We start from the raw sequence: 17,249 nt of genomic DNA, 5'->3' as shown, positions 1-17,249 counted from the left end.
AAATCAAACTGTTATGTATAAATGTGTTGCAATGATTTTATTAAGTGCAAAGAGAATGGCTTTATTTTTTGTTGTGTAAAGTAAATCAAACTTACCAGATCATAGGTCAAACAAGAATAGATTTTGCTGAATTGCTTTTTTTTTCTTTTAATAGGAGCAACTAAAAAATAAATCAATACTATGAAAAGCTCAGATGAATGCTTCTTGACAATTCCTTGGAAAAGTGTTGGTAAGCCAAAGTAAATACTGTAGTTAGAGAACAAGGACATAGCAAAATACTTAATACAACACTGCCAACCTCTGTGGTTAAGACTGGGGCAACCAATAAACTGTTAAAGAGAAAAATGGAAACTTCCCTAAGAAAAGATTTAGAGAAAGTTGAGTGTGTGTACCAAACACAGGCACACTTCTTTTTCTCTAGCTCAAATGTATGAACTAACCAATAACTTGTTTTAGAAAGCAACCGCAAATGAAAACATCTTCGTAAGTTCATTTTTGAAATAAAAATTGGCACAATACCTGTTCTGCTACTTCAAAGACATATAAAGGATTTAAAAGTTATTTTTAGTTAAATTCATTTTAATGATCTCCATTTGTCTTTTGATAATTTGTCACACAATCTATTAAGAGGTATATTAAAATAAAAAAGTAAAAATCTCTGCACAGACTCTCCAGATTTACGGATAGAGACAAGAGACTGAATGAGCTTCTGCACGATGGTGGGTAGTAAGGTTTGACAGGGAGGTGTTGTCCTATCTAAATCTTTATGGTTGCCCAGCGGGAAGAAGTTAGTTCTTTAAGACCGTACTTTAAAAAAAAAAATTGGAAGGTACAGAAGAAATTTAAAAATACGAATATGTATTTGTTGTAACTGGAGCTATGCTAACCAGAGGGACAAACAGAGGCCAGAGAGAGCAATGTTAGCTGTGCCTTCTCTCCTTAATCTCAGTTCTTGATTTGTGTCTCAGAAACACACAGGAATTTATAAAATGCAAGTCTGTTTCTATCGTTTTCCTGCTTATATTCCTGTAATCACCCTCTGCCACTGCTAAGAGAAAAATCCAAGCTCCTTAATATGGGGTACAGTTGCTCACGCTCTGACCTATTCATCTTCGTCTCTTACCCCACCTTTAGCCCCTCTGCCAGTCTCAGTTCCAAAATCCAGATGTCCTGTCTCCCCGCCGCACTCACAGCTCTCCTGCAAGCTGTCCTCACTGCCCTCCGTGTCCTTGTACCTGCACTTTTTTCTTCCAGAAGCACCCTTCTCTTGGTTTCCCTGCCCAGTACCTCCATGAATCCCACTAGCCTCAGTTCAAAAATCACCCTCTTTCTGAAACTTCTGAACTCCAGGTCCCCGCCCTGGTCTGTGCCCTTCCTCTGCTCTCACACGGCAACCTGCGGACGGTTTCCGAAGCGTCTTAAGAGAGACACTCGAATCTTAGGTGTGACTTTATCACCAGCCCATTTCACAGTGCCTGGTACGTAACAGGCACTTAGCGAATGTCTATTTAATGATAATTATGGAATTTTTACTCACTTATCCTCTGTCTCCCCAAGTGCAAGGCATATGTCTCTCGTTCTCTGAATTCCCAGCACCCAGCAAGTAAATGCCACACAACTAGATCTCAGTGAAAATTTATAACTGTTGAAGGAACCAACACTGTACCAGCCTCCAAGCTCTCCTCTTCCAATCAAGCCTGCATGCTGATGGAAGATTCCTTTTCCAACAAAGCAACTTACCATGGCTCCCATCACCTAACCCTACCCAGCTGGAACTTTTCCTGGTTTCCTGTTACCTGTAGCAGGAAGCTAAGCTTCCCTACCTCAGTTCTTTTGCATAGAAATGCTCTTGCCTTGATATTCGCACGCTCTCTTCTCTCCCGCCTTCTTGTCAATTCAGGCTTCTCCTGCCTAAGCAAACTAAAATGGTCTTTGGGTCAGTCTATTACATTGACCTACTTGTTTCTTAACTCCCCCACTTATTAATGAGCTGAAATGGTCTTCACGGGCTTTTTTTTTTTTTTTCCCCCTGTGTCTCCCCCTCACTGGAACATAAGGTCCATGAACTCCAGGGTCTGGTTGGCTTTGTTCACTGCTGCATTCTCTGTCCTAAAGCACTTCCTGGAAGCAGAGGTCAAGTGCTGAACATCTGTTCAGTGAGGGGCAAGACTGAACAAGAAATAACTGCAGGCTGGCATTCGAGGTCCTCAATGGCTTGGCCTCAACCCACCTTCCCAGCCTTTTTCCCCACTGATTGCTCACATGACTTCTGTTTGGTGTGTCCCCAATACACTGTACCTACTCTTGCCTCTTAACTGGGCCCATCTACAAGAGCCTTGACTTCTTTTTCTTCATATTTAAATTATCTTCATTTTAAAAATCCAGCTCGAACTCCATATTTTCTATAAGGAAATCCAAAGTGGCAAGCTCTTTAACTGTATTATTTATACAATGTCTTAAAAATCTTTCCATTCTTTCGAGCTGCCTTATACTTGTAATGACATTTTTTAAATTATAGAAATAGGTTGTCAGTTACAATAAAAGATGAAAAACCTTTAAAAGGAAAAATTCTATATGTGAGGAGTAAATAAGATTCAGACCCCACTTTACCTATTTTAAGAAAATTGTATGCCTTCTTCCTCAAGTATACCAAAGAAGTTTGCTTTCAGGTTTAACGTACAACCTAAAGGTTAAAGGGCAACATTCAAAATTTGTGAGTGAGAGTTGGTTCTAGTAACAACTGTGATGTCCACTTTAATTGCAAATAATATTGACCACTGAACATACTATGAAAAGGCATCTAAAAAATAACTCTACCAACTTTTAATGTGAGCCTAGCACAGTCCGACTGACTAAATAATTTGTTTTAATCCATAAAATAAAATATAACAAACCAGGAATGCTTGTGTGATAAGAATGCTTCTGTGATAAGAATTACTAGTCAGAAATTTTTCAAAAGTTACAGTAAGTTTTAATTAGTTTTACTGACCTGTATCCCGATGACCCCGGTGGTGGATACGTGCAAACATACCTGCATATGCGGGCCTGTATATCAGCACAGATAATGCAATACATGATGTGTAAACAAAGGAAACATGCTAACCTGGATAGCAAGTTGGCAGCATTAGCATCCTCTGCTGAATTCATGTCATCCCAGCAGGAATTTCTCTGACTTAGCTGCAGGCTGACCAGAGGAACACCATCAGACAACTCTGGTTGCAGTACCCTGTGGGCCTGAATAGATCCCTCACTCCTAGATTTGGGGATCTAAAAAATAAAATAAAAAAGAGAAGAATTTTAAAAAGTCTTTCTAATTAAGTTATTGAAGATAATTTATTTGAATTTATTAATTATCTAATATATTAATCACACTCCAGAAAAATATCAACTGAGGTAAAAATTGAAAATGCATATAAAAATTCTTATATAGCAAAGGGCACAGTGAAGGGGAGATACCAATATTTCTGAGGGAAACTTTCAAACCATTATGGCCCATACCCCTCTCCTGGATTCTCATACAAATCTTCCTCAGGCCTAACCTCTCCTTAGAATAATTATTCTATGTAATGAGAGATTATGAGAGTATATCAGACTGCAACCTAGAAGGAGAGAAGAAATAGTCAGAAAGAGGCAGAAAAAAAAAAAAAGGCTGAGAACCACTGAAATAGAGAATGCCAATGTGAGAAAGGTGTCCGGAAATATTTACTATCAACAAGCAAAATACACACCAGTTGGCAAGTTTCTATTTTAATCCTCTGTTGTAGGGCAACGTATGGTGTAATAAATTTTGAATTAAGGAAATAAATAGGAAAAACACAACTTTTTAACTTTTCTTCTATCTCTGGAATCATGGGCAGCCCAAGTACCAAATGAATACTGGGTGTACTGACTTTTCATATCTGAGGTCTCTCTGACCTCAGAAATACCTTCATGCTCTCTTATTTTAGGTCAGAAAAAATGAGAATACAACCAATATTCTTTTCCTAAAAATGTGTAAAAATCATGTCAGAATTTCAGGAAAGTTTCAAACCCTTGGATCAAAAGTATTCATTACACTGGAAGCTTTTTCTCATCTCTAGGACTTTTCTCTTGCTTGTCCTTTCATCTACAATGTCATGTGTTGATCACTGGCCAGTCACCAACCAAACCAAATCCTAAACTCCTTTGAGGTTGAGATAAGAATCCACTGCCCACAGAGCTTCACTAACTACCCTCAGGTCTCAATAACCTTTCCCAACTCTGAATTCCTGTAACTCACCACCACACAATCTACACTTGATTGCATGTCATCTGATACCGTAATCTTAGTTATCTCAAGTTTCTAGGTCACGTGGCCTCAACCAGATCGCTCCTCCTACCTCGCCCTTCTTTTCTTCTTCTTTATATTATTTGTAACACTTTTACCAAGAAGCCTAGCAAAGTTTTGAACCCATTAATAAATACTTATTGTCAGACAAACACTCTTCAACTACAAGATATTCCCAGGACACTGATTGACCAAGAGGCTAGGATAATGGACAATTAAAAAGAGTAACACAGACAATTATGGACATAAATATTTAATAAATTCATACCACTATGAGGATTACATGAAACTAATTTAGCAAAGTTACATTTAACACAAAATAAACACTAAATAAAAGCTAGCTTTTATTAATATTGTTGTTATGTAAAATTTGCCCAAATCTGATGACTGCCAATTAATTGTTCAGTTGCATTTCTCTGTAGAGCATTTGTAAGCTCATGAAAATCAAAGGGAAAATTTTTTAAAATTATGAACTATAGCTCATAGCTATATTTGCCAAGAATACTTCTAAAAGAAATACTCAGATAAACAGCAACACAACATGAAAAGTGTAAGCATATGCTATTACATATTTCATAAAGGGGCTCCTTTTGCATGTGATTTTTCATAAAAATAGACATGAAAAATCAATAAAAACCACTGAAAAAGCAGTACGATTTCCAATTAGTTAGCTAAAAAACCCCTCACATCTACACTTATATTTGTTTTAATATTGAGAGAAAACTAAGAACAGTTGTTTGGCAATATTTCATGGTGTTAAAATAATGACATGACATTTTAGGTTCAGTGATAATTTGGATTCTAAATTTGATTCAACAATTTATGTAAAAAAATATCCTAAGGTAAAAAAGGTAATATGCAGCTTATTCCATCTTGCCAGTTTCTATTAAAATAGACTCCATAACGCCATAATAGAATTCACATACCAGCAACTACATCAGCTACATTTATCTAAGTGTATTTCCCAATGATTTAATTTCTATAGAAATAACAGACATGATTGTCATTAACCATTAACTTCAAAATATAAACTCATTATTTATACCAAAGGAGTGCAAAGAACTGAGCTTGAGCACAGAACATGAAAACACTGCATGAAGTTTATGAGAACAAAATTGTTAGAAAAGAAGTGGCTCAATAAGTCTAAGATGACTAGAACTGTGGAATATATACACATTTTTAAAAGGAATGCACAATTTTTAAAGGTGATTAATGATATCTTCTTGAAGATGTACCTTGAAGACTATACATTTTCACTATAGAGATGATGACTACAGGAAAAATTAATAGAGTGATAACATTTTAAAACCTGCCGTTTTACTGATGTAATTAATTTTAGTACAAATGTATTAACTTTGAGAAAAAGGAAGAGATCACTTTCTTTACTTTAGCTGGAATTGAGCTTTTTAGGAACAGAGTTTAAGCCTTGGCATTATAATGTTGGTAGAGGAGTGGTTTTATTTCTGTGCTTCCAGGTGTCTATTTTGCATTGCATACAGTTCAGTGGTGGACTTTGAGATGGTGTTCAAGGCCCCTTTCATCACAGAACTCTCTGAGGAATATGACACCAGTTGGCCAAAGCCAAGGGTACCAAGAGACATGTTATGACACTGTGGCCTTAGAGCAGGGGTTCTCACCTAGAGCCAGTTTTGTCTAGAGACATTTTCGGTTGCCATGAACAGGGGTGAGGGTATGTCATATTAGAATCTAGTGGGTAGAGGCCAGAGATGTGACTACACATTCTATAATGCATAGGACAGCCTGCCATGAGAGAGAGTTATCTGGTCTAACTGTCAGTACAGCTGACGCTGAGAAACCTTGCTTTAAAGGGAATGGGGAGAAGGAATCTGTACAGAGGCAGCTCCTCTCTCCATACACACTTTTCTCCTGGTTGCATCCTCCCTTTTTGTCATTGGCATGTAAACATATAACAGGCCAACATCAGCTCTGAGTTTAGCAGGAATGGGCCAAGAAGGCCCAGCACGCCTGCCTTGTCTACACAAGAGTTGCTAGTGACTCCATGAGGTTCAGCCAAGCTCTGTGGGGTAAGAATTTACTGTAATAAAAATAAAAACCTTACTGTAACAAATGGAGCGAATGTCCTTAGAGAGACCCATCTGCAGCCTCATAACGTGTGGCTACGGTAGGAAGATGGCCAAGGGTTTGGGATACTGACTGGGGTAGGCAGCTTCCTCTTTCTACTGGATATATGCAGGAGTTCACACCACACTTTGCTCCTTTATTTTAGTGATCTTCATGATAACTTTTGGACTTGAAGGTGAAAACTATAAAAGCCCCCAACCATCTGTGAAAAGCATTTTGCTAAGAATTCTGCCATTGGCTGTTTGAGATAAGGATCTGTGAACATGCTGTGTGATTTATGTGTACAACTCAAATACTAGCAATCCTAGGAATCTTAAAGCACATTCCATGCATGTATTTGCAGGTATGGAAGAGTCTAAGAAGTAATCTGAGATACTTCAGTATTTGAGATGCCAGAGGAAGAGAAACAAAAGAATAATCTTTGAAAATGTAAAATTAGGAAATATTCTCTTGGATGCTGTGGCTGTTACTGTTATGAACAAACATTTAGTGAGTGAGCATCTTCTCGGTGCTAGCACGGTTCCCAGAGATTTACATAAATTAACCCATTTAATTCTTACGACAACCTGAAGAGGCAGGGACTACTATTATTAGCATTTCACAGCTGAGGAAACTGAGGCATAGTTCGAGTTGTCTGTCCAGTGAGAAAGTGGCAGAGACACAGTTACACCCCAAGGAGCCAGGCCACAACACCTGTGATTACCACTACTCTATAGTTGGTCATATGTTAAACGTTAGAATTGCAAGAAGAAAAGGCAGTCTGGGATAAAAGTCACATTATATCCCATAATGCAACCCATTTTCTTCTTTTTTGGGGGGACATTAGTAATTAAAACTTTCTTTAAATTTATCTCTCTGGCATCCACTGAACCATTCTAGCAATATAATTTTAGGGGGAAGAAATTGAGTATGAGGAAACTATATGGGAAATGTGTTCATTGTATTTTTATTTATAATAGGCCCCAAATGTAACTATTTTAAATAGCTAAATTACTATAAGGTAATTATGGCACATGTATATGATGAAAGAATACTCAGCCATTAAAATATCTACAAAGCTTTTAACAGGAGTGTGAAATAATTTTATGATATATAATATAGAATGAGCTCAGTTAGCAAACATAAGTGTACAGACATAGTTAGACACACACACACACACATATATATATATATATATATATATATATATGCATATATCTCCAATAATGCTTGGAACATCACCATACTTGAAATATATGTGAAACAAACTCATGGTTACCAAAGGGGAAAGGTAGGGATAAATTAGGACTTCGGGGTTAACGTACACACACTACTATATATAAAATAGATAACCAAAAAAGACCTACTGTATGAAACAGGGAACTCAATATTTTGTAATAACCTATAAGGGAAAAGAATCTGAAAAAGAATATATGTACATTATATATATGTTTATATCTGAATCACTTTGCTGTACACCTGAAACTAACACAACATCGTAAATCAACTGTACTTCAATTTAAAAAATTAAAAATAAATCAAAAATAAAACATACATGAATAAATTTCAAAGGCCAAAAATCAAATTCTGCCACAGTCAACACTATAAAGGTTTTAACAAGGTCTCATCTTTAAAAACTGAACAAAGAATCCAGCACTTGAAAAACATGCTTATGATACTAGACTCTGATTTACCCTGATACAATGATCTGACTAAAAATAAAAGACGTAAGAAAATAAGACATAAAGAAAATAACGTGTGCCTTAATATTTGTCCATATAAATCTGTCACTGCGAGGGCACAACAGTGTCCTCTGTCCCATGGGCAAGTGTTGGGTAGGAGCTGTGTGCCCTGCAGGACTGAAATAGAGGAATGGCAGGTGAGTCAGAAGCAGGAGGGACTCAGTTTCCTGGACGGGGACCAATCTCTCTGAAATTCGTAGCTCCCTTTCCTTTGTGTAGGTGAATGTTTCCTGATTATTATAAGATTCTTCCTAGAAAAGTGTTGTGCATGTGAATATTTCCTGATTATTATAAGTTTCTTCCTGGAAAAGTAATGTGCATGTGAATCAACTGCAGGAAAATTTATAACAGTAATTTAGCATACTATTAGGAAATAGTATTGTTAATACATAATTTTTAAAAGTTTAAGCAAAACAAACTTTAATGTTTTGGTCTTAGGAGTCACGCTAACCACTGGCCAGGTGCTGTGCTTGCATTTTGAAATGACAAAAACTGTAAGTCTGTTCTTTTCATCATCAGGTACTTTGGGAGAAGATTAGAACAGGGCAGAAAATTATATTCAAGGCTCAATGATGAAGGAAAATTGTGATAGCAGGATGAAAGCAGAAAAGTTAATTTTTAACATTTAGACTTTCTAAATAAAGTTCACTAGACCTCCTCAATATCCTTGACCTTTTCTGTCTTCCATTTGTCATTTGTATGGAAGAGGACAAAGCCTCCGGCTTTTTCTTCATGCTCATTAAACTCAGCATCTTCATAAAAAGAAATGGTGAGATAACTAAGTACCAGAAAACAGATGTTAAGCTCTGATTTTTTTTTTTAAAGAAGACAGGCATTTCTAGCTTAAAAAATTAGAAAAAAAACCTCTCTAAATTAGAAAAAAATTGAAATAAGAAAAAAATTAAAAAGGCCTTTGTTTTTGCTCAAAAACCTTTAAATTTTTTTTTTTTTTTTTTTGGTACGCGGGCCTCTCACTGCTGCGGCCTCTCCCGTTGCGGAGCACAGGCTCCGGACGCGCAGGCTCAGCGGCCATGGCTCACAGGCCCAGCCGCTCCGCGGCATGTGGGATCTTCCCGGACCGGGGCACGAACCCGTGTTCCCTGCATTGGCAGGCGGACTCTCAAGCACTGCTCCACCAGGGAAGCCCTCAAAATCTTTAAATTTTGCTTTTCAAAAGCGAGGCTTGTTTACTAAATGGCAGCAATCAATTCTCCTCATAAATAACTTGGTCAATCTATTATGTGCCAGCTACAGTGCTAGCTAATTAATGTCGCAGTGGTTTTTTTTTTTTTTTTTGAGCAAGTTCTTAACATGCTTTAGGAAATTAGTTATAACTAATTAAAATCTCATCTTGATCTAAATTTTAGAGTGGATCTGTACTTAGCATAAAATCATTTTAACTAAGTTTGTTAGAAAAATTACTCACAGGTGAAAAGACAAAAATTTCACAACAACAAAAAAAGTTTATCTTGAAATATAATAGATCAGATTAATTATGGTTCCACAGCGTGGCTCAAGCAAGGAACAAACCTCTTAGCATTTGACTTTCCTCAACTCTTTTCTTCTCACCACCTCACTCCTCTGCAAAAGCTAAATGCCATCACAGCAGAAATTTTTGTCTGTTTTGTTAACTGCTGTAGCCCTGCCTCCTAAAGCTGTACCTAGCAAAATAGTAGGGGACCTTTAAATGTTCCTATAATGAATAAATGAACAAATGAATAACCGAACAAACTGATAGTATCTACCTTCCTTTCAGAAATACTGACGCCATGAAGCACATTAATTCCATTGTGTAAGCATTATTCTTATTCTAAAAGTTTCGTCTATATTCAGTTTCAAAATCTCTAAGTCAGTTTAAAAAAATAGCTATGGTACAGACATGGGAAGAATCTGAATTTACAGAGCATAGGGATTATTAACGCAAGATCAGGGGCTGGAACCTGTCAATACATTTACTTGGACTAAGTGGCCCCATGGTAGAGCCATCTGTCCTGGGACTTAGGATCAAGTAAGTCTCACCTTTTAGAAGCTGCTCATAGATAAATCTGTACATGGCAGTAAGGTGAGGCCTCTTATTAACATCAACACAGTTCCATCTGCTATTTTACGAAGTCACTTGTTCAAGTTCCTGACTTCAGGTCTTTCATCAGAAAACAATTCAGGCCAAAAGTAACTGTGTAAACTGAGCAGTTTAGAAATTAAATATAAGATTTCTACAGATTTTCATTCTATTAATAATATAAAAATTTGCTTTGAAAATTTTGATCATTTATCTCTGATGATCAAAACCAATGATCAATCAATGGGAATGTTTGCCATCCAATCCCAAATGCAATCCTTTGGCCTCAAAAGTTCTTGCTAACTTAAGAGGACAGGATTACACAGGGTGATGGGGCCTTAAAACAAGATGTTCTCTGGAAGCTTGTTCCAAAGGGACACTACTGACACTAGCTGGAATGTCGTGAAGCAGTGCTTCTTACCCAGGGGTGCACACTGGAACATCCTTTGGAGATTTAAAATTCATCCCATCACCTCACTTCCCATTCCCAGGGAATATATCTGAGTTGCATCCTGGGCAGGTGAATTTTTAAAAAATCCTTAGAATAATGTGTGCTGTTGATTCAGAGTTTAAAAATTTGTCAAGTAAATAATTTCTCTTTGAGGTTTTTAAAAATTAGTGTTAAGGTGAAAAAATAAATTTAACATTAAATAACTGAATTGCTTGATCACAGCTGGTCATGGTTATGCAAGAAAAATTAGGTGGAAAATTCAGAAATTAAATGATTATTTTAGAACCACTCAGTTTTAGAGTTGACGAGAGGTCTACTCCAATCCCTTCAGCTCAGAAATGAAATCCAGGGGCCCAGAGAACTGACATGATTTGTCCAGAGTTGTACACAGAGTGGGAAACTTGGCTATTAAAATCCCCTTCTCCTGACCAAAGTGAAGGTGAGAAGTAGAGTAATAAACTGTAAAATCCAGGGCAAGCTAACAATGAATGGTAGTGCAGGGCAGCAACACACCTCCTGTGGCCTGGAAGGAAAGCAGATGGCAACACCTAGGCTGGGAGGCCCGCACTGCGGCCGCGGGGAGCTGTAAGCTGAAGCGTCCTGGGTCTGTGGTGACCTCGTAGAGCCTCATTACCAGTCCTGGCCTGACTTACAGGTTTTGTTCATTTGAAGGAAATATATTTCTATCTTGTTTAAGCCAATGTTGTTTGAGGTTTATTTATATGCAAGAACACCTAATCCAAACTGATGTAAGATTTTGCTCAAATGCTGTCTTATCAGTGAAGCCTTCTCTGTCACTACAGAATAAATAGCAAAATTCTCCCTTATGCCCCACTCCCCATTTGCTTGACCCTGCTTTATTTATTTCCATTGCACCCAATACCATCAAACATACTGTATATCTACTTATGTGTATTTATTTGTTGTCTTTTCCCCCTAACCAGATGTAAGTTACACGAGGGCAGGAACTTTGGTTTGTGTTGCAAACACTGTGGGATGGAGGGAAGGTGAAGGAAGGACATGCCTCACTCTTAAAGGGAAATCCAACTGCTTACTTCTGTTGGTCAAAATTTAGTCGCATGGTGACACACAGCTGCCAGGGAAGTTAGGGAAAGTGGGATCTTGTCCACAGTGGAAGGCTTCTCTGGGAGAGGAGCAAACACAGCACATCTCCTGTGACTGGAAAGAACACGGTGCAGGGGCAGATACTGGATGAATGTGAGGACAGGTGGACAGTCTCTCTGGATGTTCTTAGTCAAACGGAAACCATGTCATGAAGGTTGCAAAGGGGGATGTTGGAGGTTAAGGACCAAGGAAATGGTATGAAACAGAGTTTAACAGAGAGGAAAGAGTGAAAAAACTGGGGAGAGCAGTAGGACTGCCAGCAAAATGAGGGACCATTTGAGGATGGTAGTCACACATTTAAAGTGAGACATCAAGACCAAAGTTAGCAGACGGAAGGAAATAAGAAGGATCAGGGTAGAATTAAACCAGAGACTAAAAAGATAACTGCAAAGATCAATGAAACTAAGAGGTAGATTTTGGAAAAGATAAGCAAAACAGACAAACTTTTAGCTAGACTCACAAAGAAAAAAAGAGAGAGGATTCAAATAAACAGAAGTGAAAGAGGACATGTTACAACCGATACCACAGAAATACAAATGGTCATAAGAGACTACCAGGAAAAATCATATGCCAACAAATTGGACAACTTAGAAGAAATAGGTAAATTCCTAGAAACATACAATCTACCAAGATCGAATCATGAAGAAACAGAAAGTCTGAAGAAACAAGTTACTAGTAAAGAGACTGTTCAGAGGATTTTGATTACTGATTCAAACAAAAGTCCAGGACCAGATGGTTTCACTGGTGAATTCTACTAAACATTTAAAGAATTAATACCAAACCTTCTCAAACTCTTACAAAGAATAAAAGAGGAGCCAACACTTCCAAGTTCATTTTACAAGGACAGCAAACCCTGATACCAAAATCAGACAAGAACACTACAAGAAAAGAAAATCACAGGCCAATATCCTTAATGAACATACATGTAAAAATTCTCAACAAAGTATTAGCAACAATACATTAAATTCAACAATACATTAAAAGGATCATACACCATGATCAAATGGGATTTATTCCATGGATGCTGTGATGGTTCAACATCAGCAAATCAATCAATGTGATACACTATATTAACAAAATGAAGGACAAAAATCATATAAAATTCTCAATAAAGAAAAAGCATTTGTCAAAAATTCAACATATATTCATGACAAAAACTCTCAACAAAATGGGTATAGAGAGAATGCACTTCAACATAATAGAGACTATATATGACAAGCCCACAGCTAACACCATATTCAACAGTGAAAAGCTGAAAGTTTTTCCTCTGAGATCAGGAATAAGACAATGATGCCCACTCTTGTGACTTTTATTCAACACAGGGCTGGAAGTCCTAGCCAGAGCAATTAGACAAGAAAAAAAGTTAGAAGTATCCAAATCAGAAAGGAAGAGTAAAATTGTCTCTGTTTGCAAATGACACGATCTTGTGTATAGAAAACCCCGAAGACACCACCAAAAAAACTACTAGAATAAATGGATTCAGTAAAGTTGCAGGGTACATAATCAATATACAAAAATCTGTTGTGTTTCTATAACTAATAATAGACTATCAGAGAAATTAAGAAAACAATTCAATTTATAACTTCATCAAAAGAATAAAGTATCTAGGAATAAATTTAACCAAGGAAGTGAAAGATCTGTACACTGGAAATTATAAGACAGTAATGAAAGGAACTGAAGAAGAAACAAATAAATGGAAAGATATTTCTTGCTCATGGATAGGAAGAATTAATATTGTTAAAATTTCCATACTACCCAAAGCAATCTATAGATTCAATGTAATTATTATCAAAATTTCACTGGCATTTTCCACAGAAATAGAACAAATAGTCCTAAAATATTTATGAAAACACAAAAGACTCCAAAATAGCCAAAGCAATCTTGAGAAAGAAGAACAAAGCTGGAGACACCACATTTCCTGATCTCAAACTACATTACAAAACTGTAGTAAACAAAACAGTACAGTGTTGGCATAAAAACAGACTCAGAGATCAATGGAACAGAATAGAGAGCTCAGAAATAAACCCATGCATATCTAGTCAATTAACTTACAACAAAGGAGACAAGAATATAAAATGGGAAAAGAAAAATATCTTCAATAAGTGGTGTTGGGAAAACTGAACAGCCACATGGAAAAGAAAGAAACTGGACCACTACCTTACACCATACACAAAAATGAATTCAAAACAGATCAAAGAGTTGAATGTAAGACCTGAAACCATAAAACTCCCAGAAGAAAACACCTTAAGGTGTTAAGCACTTTAACATCAGTCTTGAAAATGGTTTTTGGATTTGACATCAAAAGCAAAGGCAACAAAAGCAAAAATAGACAACTAGGACTATATCAAGCTAAAAAGCTTCTGAACAGCACAGGAAACCAACAAAATAAAAAAGTAACCTACTGAATAGGAAAAATATTTGCAAATCATGTATCTGATAAAGCATTAATATCCAAAATATATAAAGAACTCAACAGAAAAAAAGTCCAAATAGAAAATGGGCAGAGGATCTGCATTTTTCCAAAGATGGTCAACAGGTACATGAAAAGGTGTTCAACATGAATAACCATCAGGGAAATACAAATCAAAATCACAACTGAGATATCATCTCACATCTGTTAGAATGGCTATCATCAAAAAACAAGAAATAAGTGTTGCCAAGGATTTGGAGAAAAGGGAACCCTTGTGCACTGTTGGTGGGAATGTAAATTGGTGCAACCACTATGGAAAACAGTATGGAGGTTCCTCAAAAAATTAAAAATAGAATTACTATATGATACAGCAATTCCACTGCTGAGTACTTATCCAAGGAGAATGAAATCACTATCTCAAAAAGATATCTGCAAACCCATGTTCATTGTAGCATTATTTACAATAGTTAAGACATGGAAACAATCTAAGTGTCCAAAGACAAATAAATGCAGAAATAAAATGTGATACACACACACACACACACACACACACACTGAAAGCTATTCAGCCATAGAAAAGGAAATCCTGCCATTTGCACCAACATGGATGGACCTTGAGAGCATTATGCTAAGTGAAATCGATCAGACAGAGAAAGACAAATACTGTATGATCTCATTTACATGTGGAATCTAAAAAAAAAAGTGAACCCACAGGTATAGAGAACAGACTGGTGGTTGTCAGAGGCAGGAGTAGGAGGTGGGTGAAGTAGGTAAAATTGATGGAGGTGGTCGAAAGATACAAACTTCCAGGTATACCATAAGTAAGTCCTGAGGATGTAACGTACAACATGGTGACAACTGTTAATAATACTGTGTTGTATGTTTGAATGTTGCTAAAAAGTAGATTTAAAAAGTTTTCATCATAAGAAATTTAAAAAAATTGTAACTGATGATTGGATGTTAATTAAACTTATTGTGGTAATCATCTCACAACATATACAGATGACCCTTGAATAATGCAGAGGTTAGGGATGCTGATGAAAATTCGAGTTTAACTTTACTGTGGGCCCTCCATATCTCTGGTTCTACATTAGCGATTTGATCCATGTAGTACTGTAGTATGTATTTACTGAAAAAAATCTACGTATAAGTGAACCTGAGTAGTTCAAACTTGTGCTGATCAAGTGTCAAACTGCATACCTCTCAAATCATTGTGTTGTACACCTAAAACTAATAACAGTGTTATATGTCAACTATATTTCAACAAAAAACTAAAGTGAGGTATCAGTGTAGTGTTGTGGGTTTCTCCAGCTCCATTCAGCTGCTGGGGTAGGCAAGGAGTAAATAGCATGTTGGTTTTAGACAGGGTTGAGATTTTAAGGTAGCAGATATTAGCTTCTTTATTCCTGTGTTGTAAATGCTTGTTTACCTGCCGTCAGCCTCATTAGCTTGAGTGATGCCCAAGTATATGTCATTCTCATTGTTGTCTCCCCTGCCTATAACTCTTTGACATATAAGAGGTGATTAATAAATGTTTAATATAATATTTCCTTTTTGAAAACATATTTAGGAATTACTTTGTTGGTTATGCTCCTTCCCCAAAATATAGCCGATGAATCAAGAGAGATGGTTTACTTATAAATTATATAAGACTACAGTCAGTTTTTCCCTACCAGTTCTTTATATTTAAATGGAAAAAAATAATATTTTCAGAAAGTAGTTATATTCCCTTTTCTGAGAACTAATCAAATGAGTTCATCAAAGTGTTTATCAAACATGAAAACATCCTTTGATAATGTCATGGGTGAGTTTTAAAAAATATTATCTTAATCTTCTAAGCACAAATATGGGGGGGGGGGAGTGTAACGCAGCCTAGGTTTCTCCAAAAGATGAGAGTTAACTCCTCAGGGAAAGATAAGTACTGGGTTGGCCAAAAAGTGCGTTTGGGTTTTCCATAGGATGTTATGGAAAAACACGAACGAACTTTTTGGCCAATCCAATATTTGCAGGATTCCTCGTTGTAAGATTTCTCATACTGTCCAGAAATAGTTGAGCTTCTTCCTCTGGAAAACTTCTAGTACCATTCTTTCTTCCATGTCTGTGAACAGTAACCACCACTATTATCTAGTGATCTGTTTGTGTTTCTAAGATAAATCCGTAGGTAAAGGTACATTTTTCAGGGGAGGGAAAAGCACCTCCCACATCAAAATGGGGAACTAAGATCCCACATGCTACACAGTGTGGCCAAAAACAAAAAACAAAACAAAACGAATCAAAAACAGTGAAGAAATACTGCATTTAAGGCTCTTTCTGAAGGTGCTGTTTTGGTGAGCAGGGCAGCACATTTCAGTCTGCATCTGTTTGTCAGTGTGTGTTGTGACCATGACTGCCAAAAAATGATTAAAGGGATAAAAAAAATGCTATTTGTAGTCCAAGTTTTCTTTTAACATAGTTCTTACCATAAACAAGGAAAGCTGATGGAATGTTTTGCACCCCTTTTGCCAAACTCTGAAACTAACAAACCCTCGTCCACAAAGCCACCTGGGAATTACAAGATCTAGAGTCAGTGGGGGTGTCTTTCATTTTGGAGGAAGTCTCCATTAGGGCACTGCTCAATGTAACAAACTATGAGGCGTTACTAGGTTGTTTGGTTTTGGTACAATACCCATTCTCAATAGAGTAAAAGCCATTTCCGGGCTTCCCTGGTGGCTCAGTGGTTAAGAATCCACCTGCCAATGCAGGGGACACGGGTTCCAGCCCTGATCAAGGAAGATCCCACATGCCGTGGAGCAACTAAGCCCGTGCACCACAACTACTGAGCCTGCGCTCTAGAGCCCGCAAGCCACAACTACTGAGCCCATGTGCTACAACTACTGAAGCCCACGCCTACAGCCCATGCTCCGCAACAAGAGAAGCCCGCACACTGCAATGAAGAGTAGCCCCCGCTCACCACAACTAGAGAAAGCCTGCATGCAGCAACGAAGACTCAACGCAGTCAAAAATAAAGAAATTAACTTAAAAAAATAGAGTAAAAGCCATTTTCATTGTCATAAATATAAGTGAGTATTTTATAA

General features: G+C 37.1%; 1 protein-coding gene across 1 annotated transcript in view; it reads right to left on the bottom strand.

Annotated features, from left to right (window-relative positions):
- Positions 1-17,249, bottom strand: part of FAM13A (family with sequence similarity 13 member A) — a gene marked incomplete at both ends in the record, with an annotated part of 327,001 nt that overhangs the window by 127,107 nt on the left and 182,645 nt on the right. Inside the window, 1 exon segment of the mRNA XM_079717737.1 lies at positions 3,104-3,267. Coding sequence (XP_079573863.1) covers positions 3,104-3,267 — 164 coding nt within the window.

Source organism: Hyperoodon ampullatus (genome assembly GCF_949752795.1).
Source record: "Hyperoodon ampullatus genome assembly, chromosome: 1".
NCBI classification, from domain to species: domain Eukaryota; kingdom Metazoa; phylum Chordata; class Mammalia; order Artiodactyla; family Ziphiidae; genus Hyperoodon; species Hyperoodon ampullatus.
Note: the sequence above shows the minus strand (reverse complement) of the source record. Positions and strands in the feature narration are given on the sequence as shown.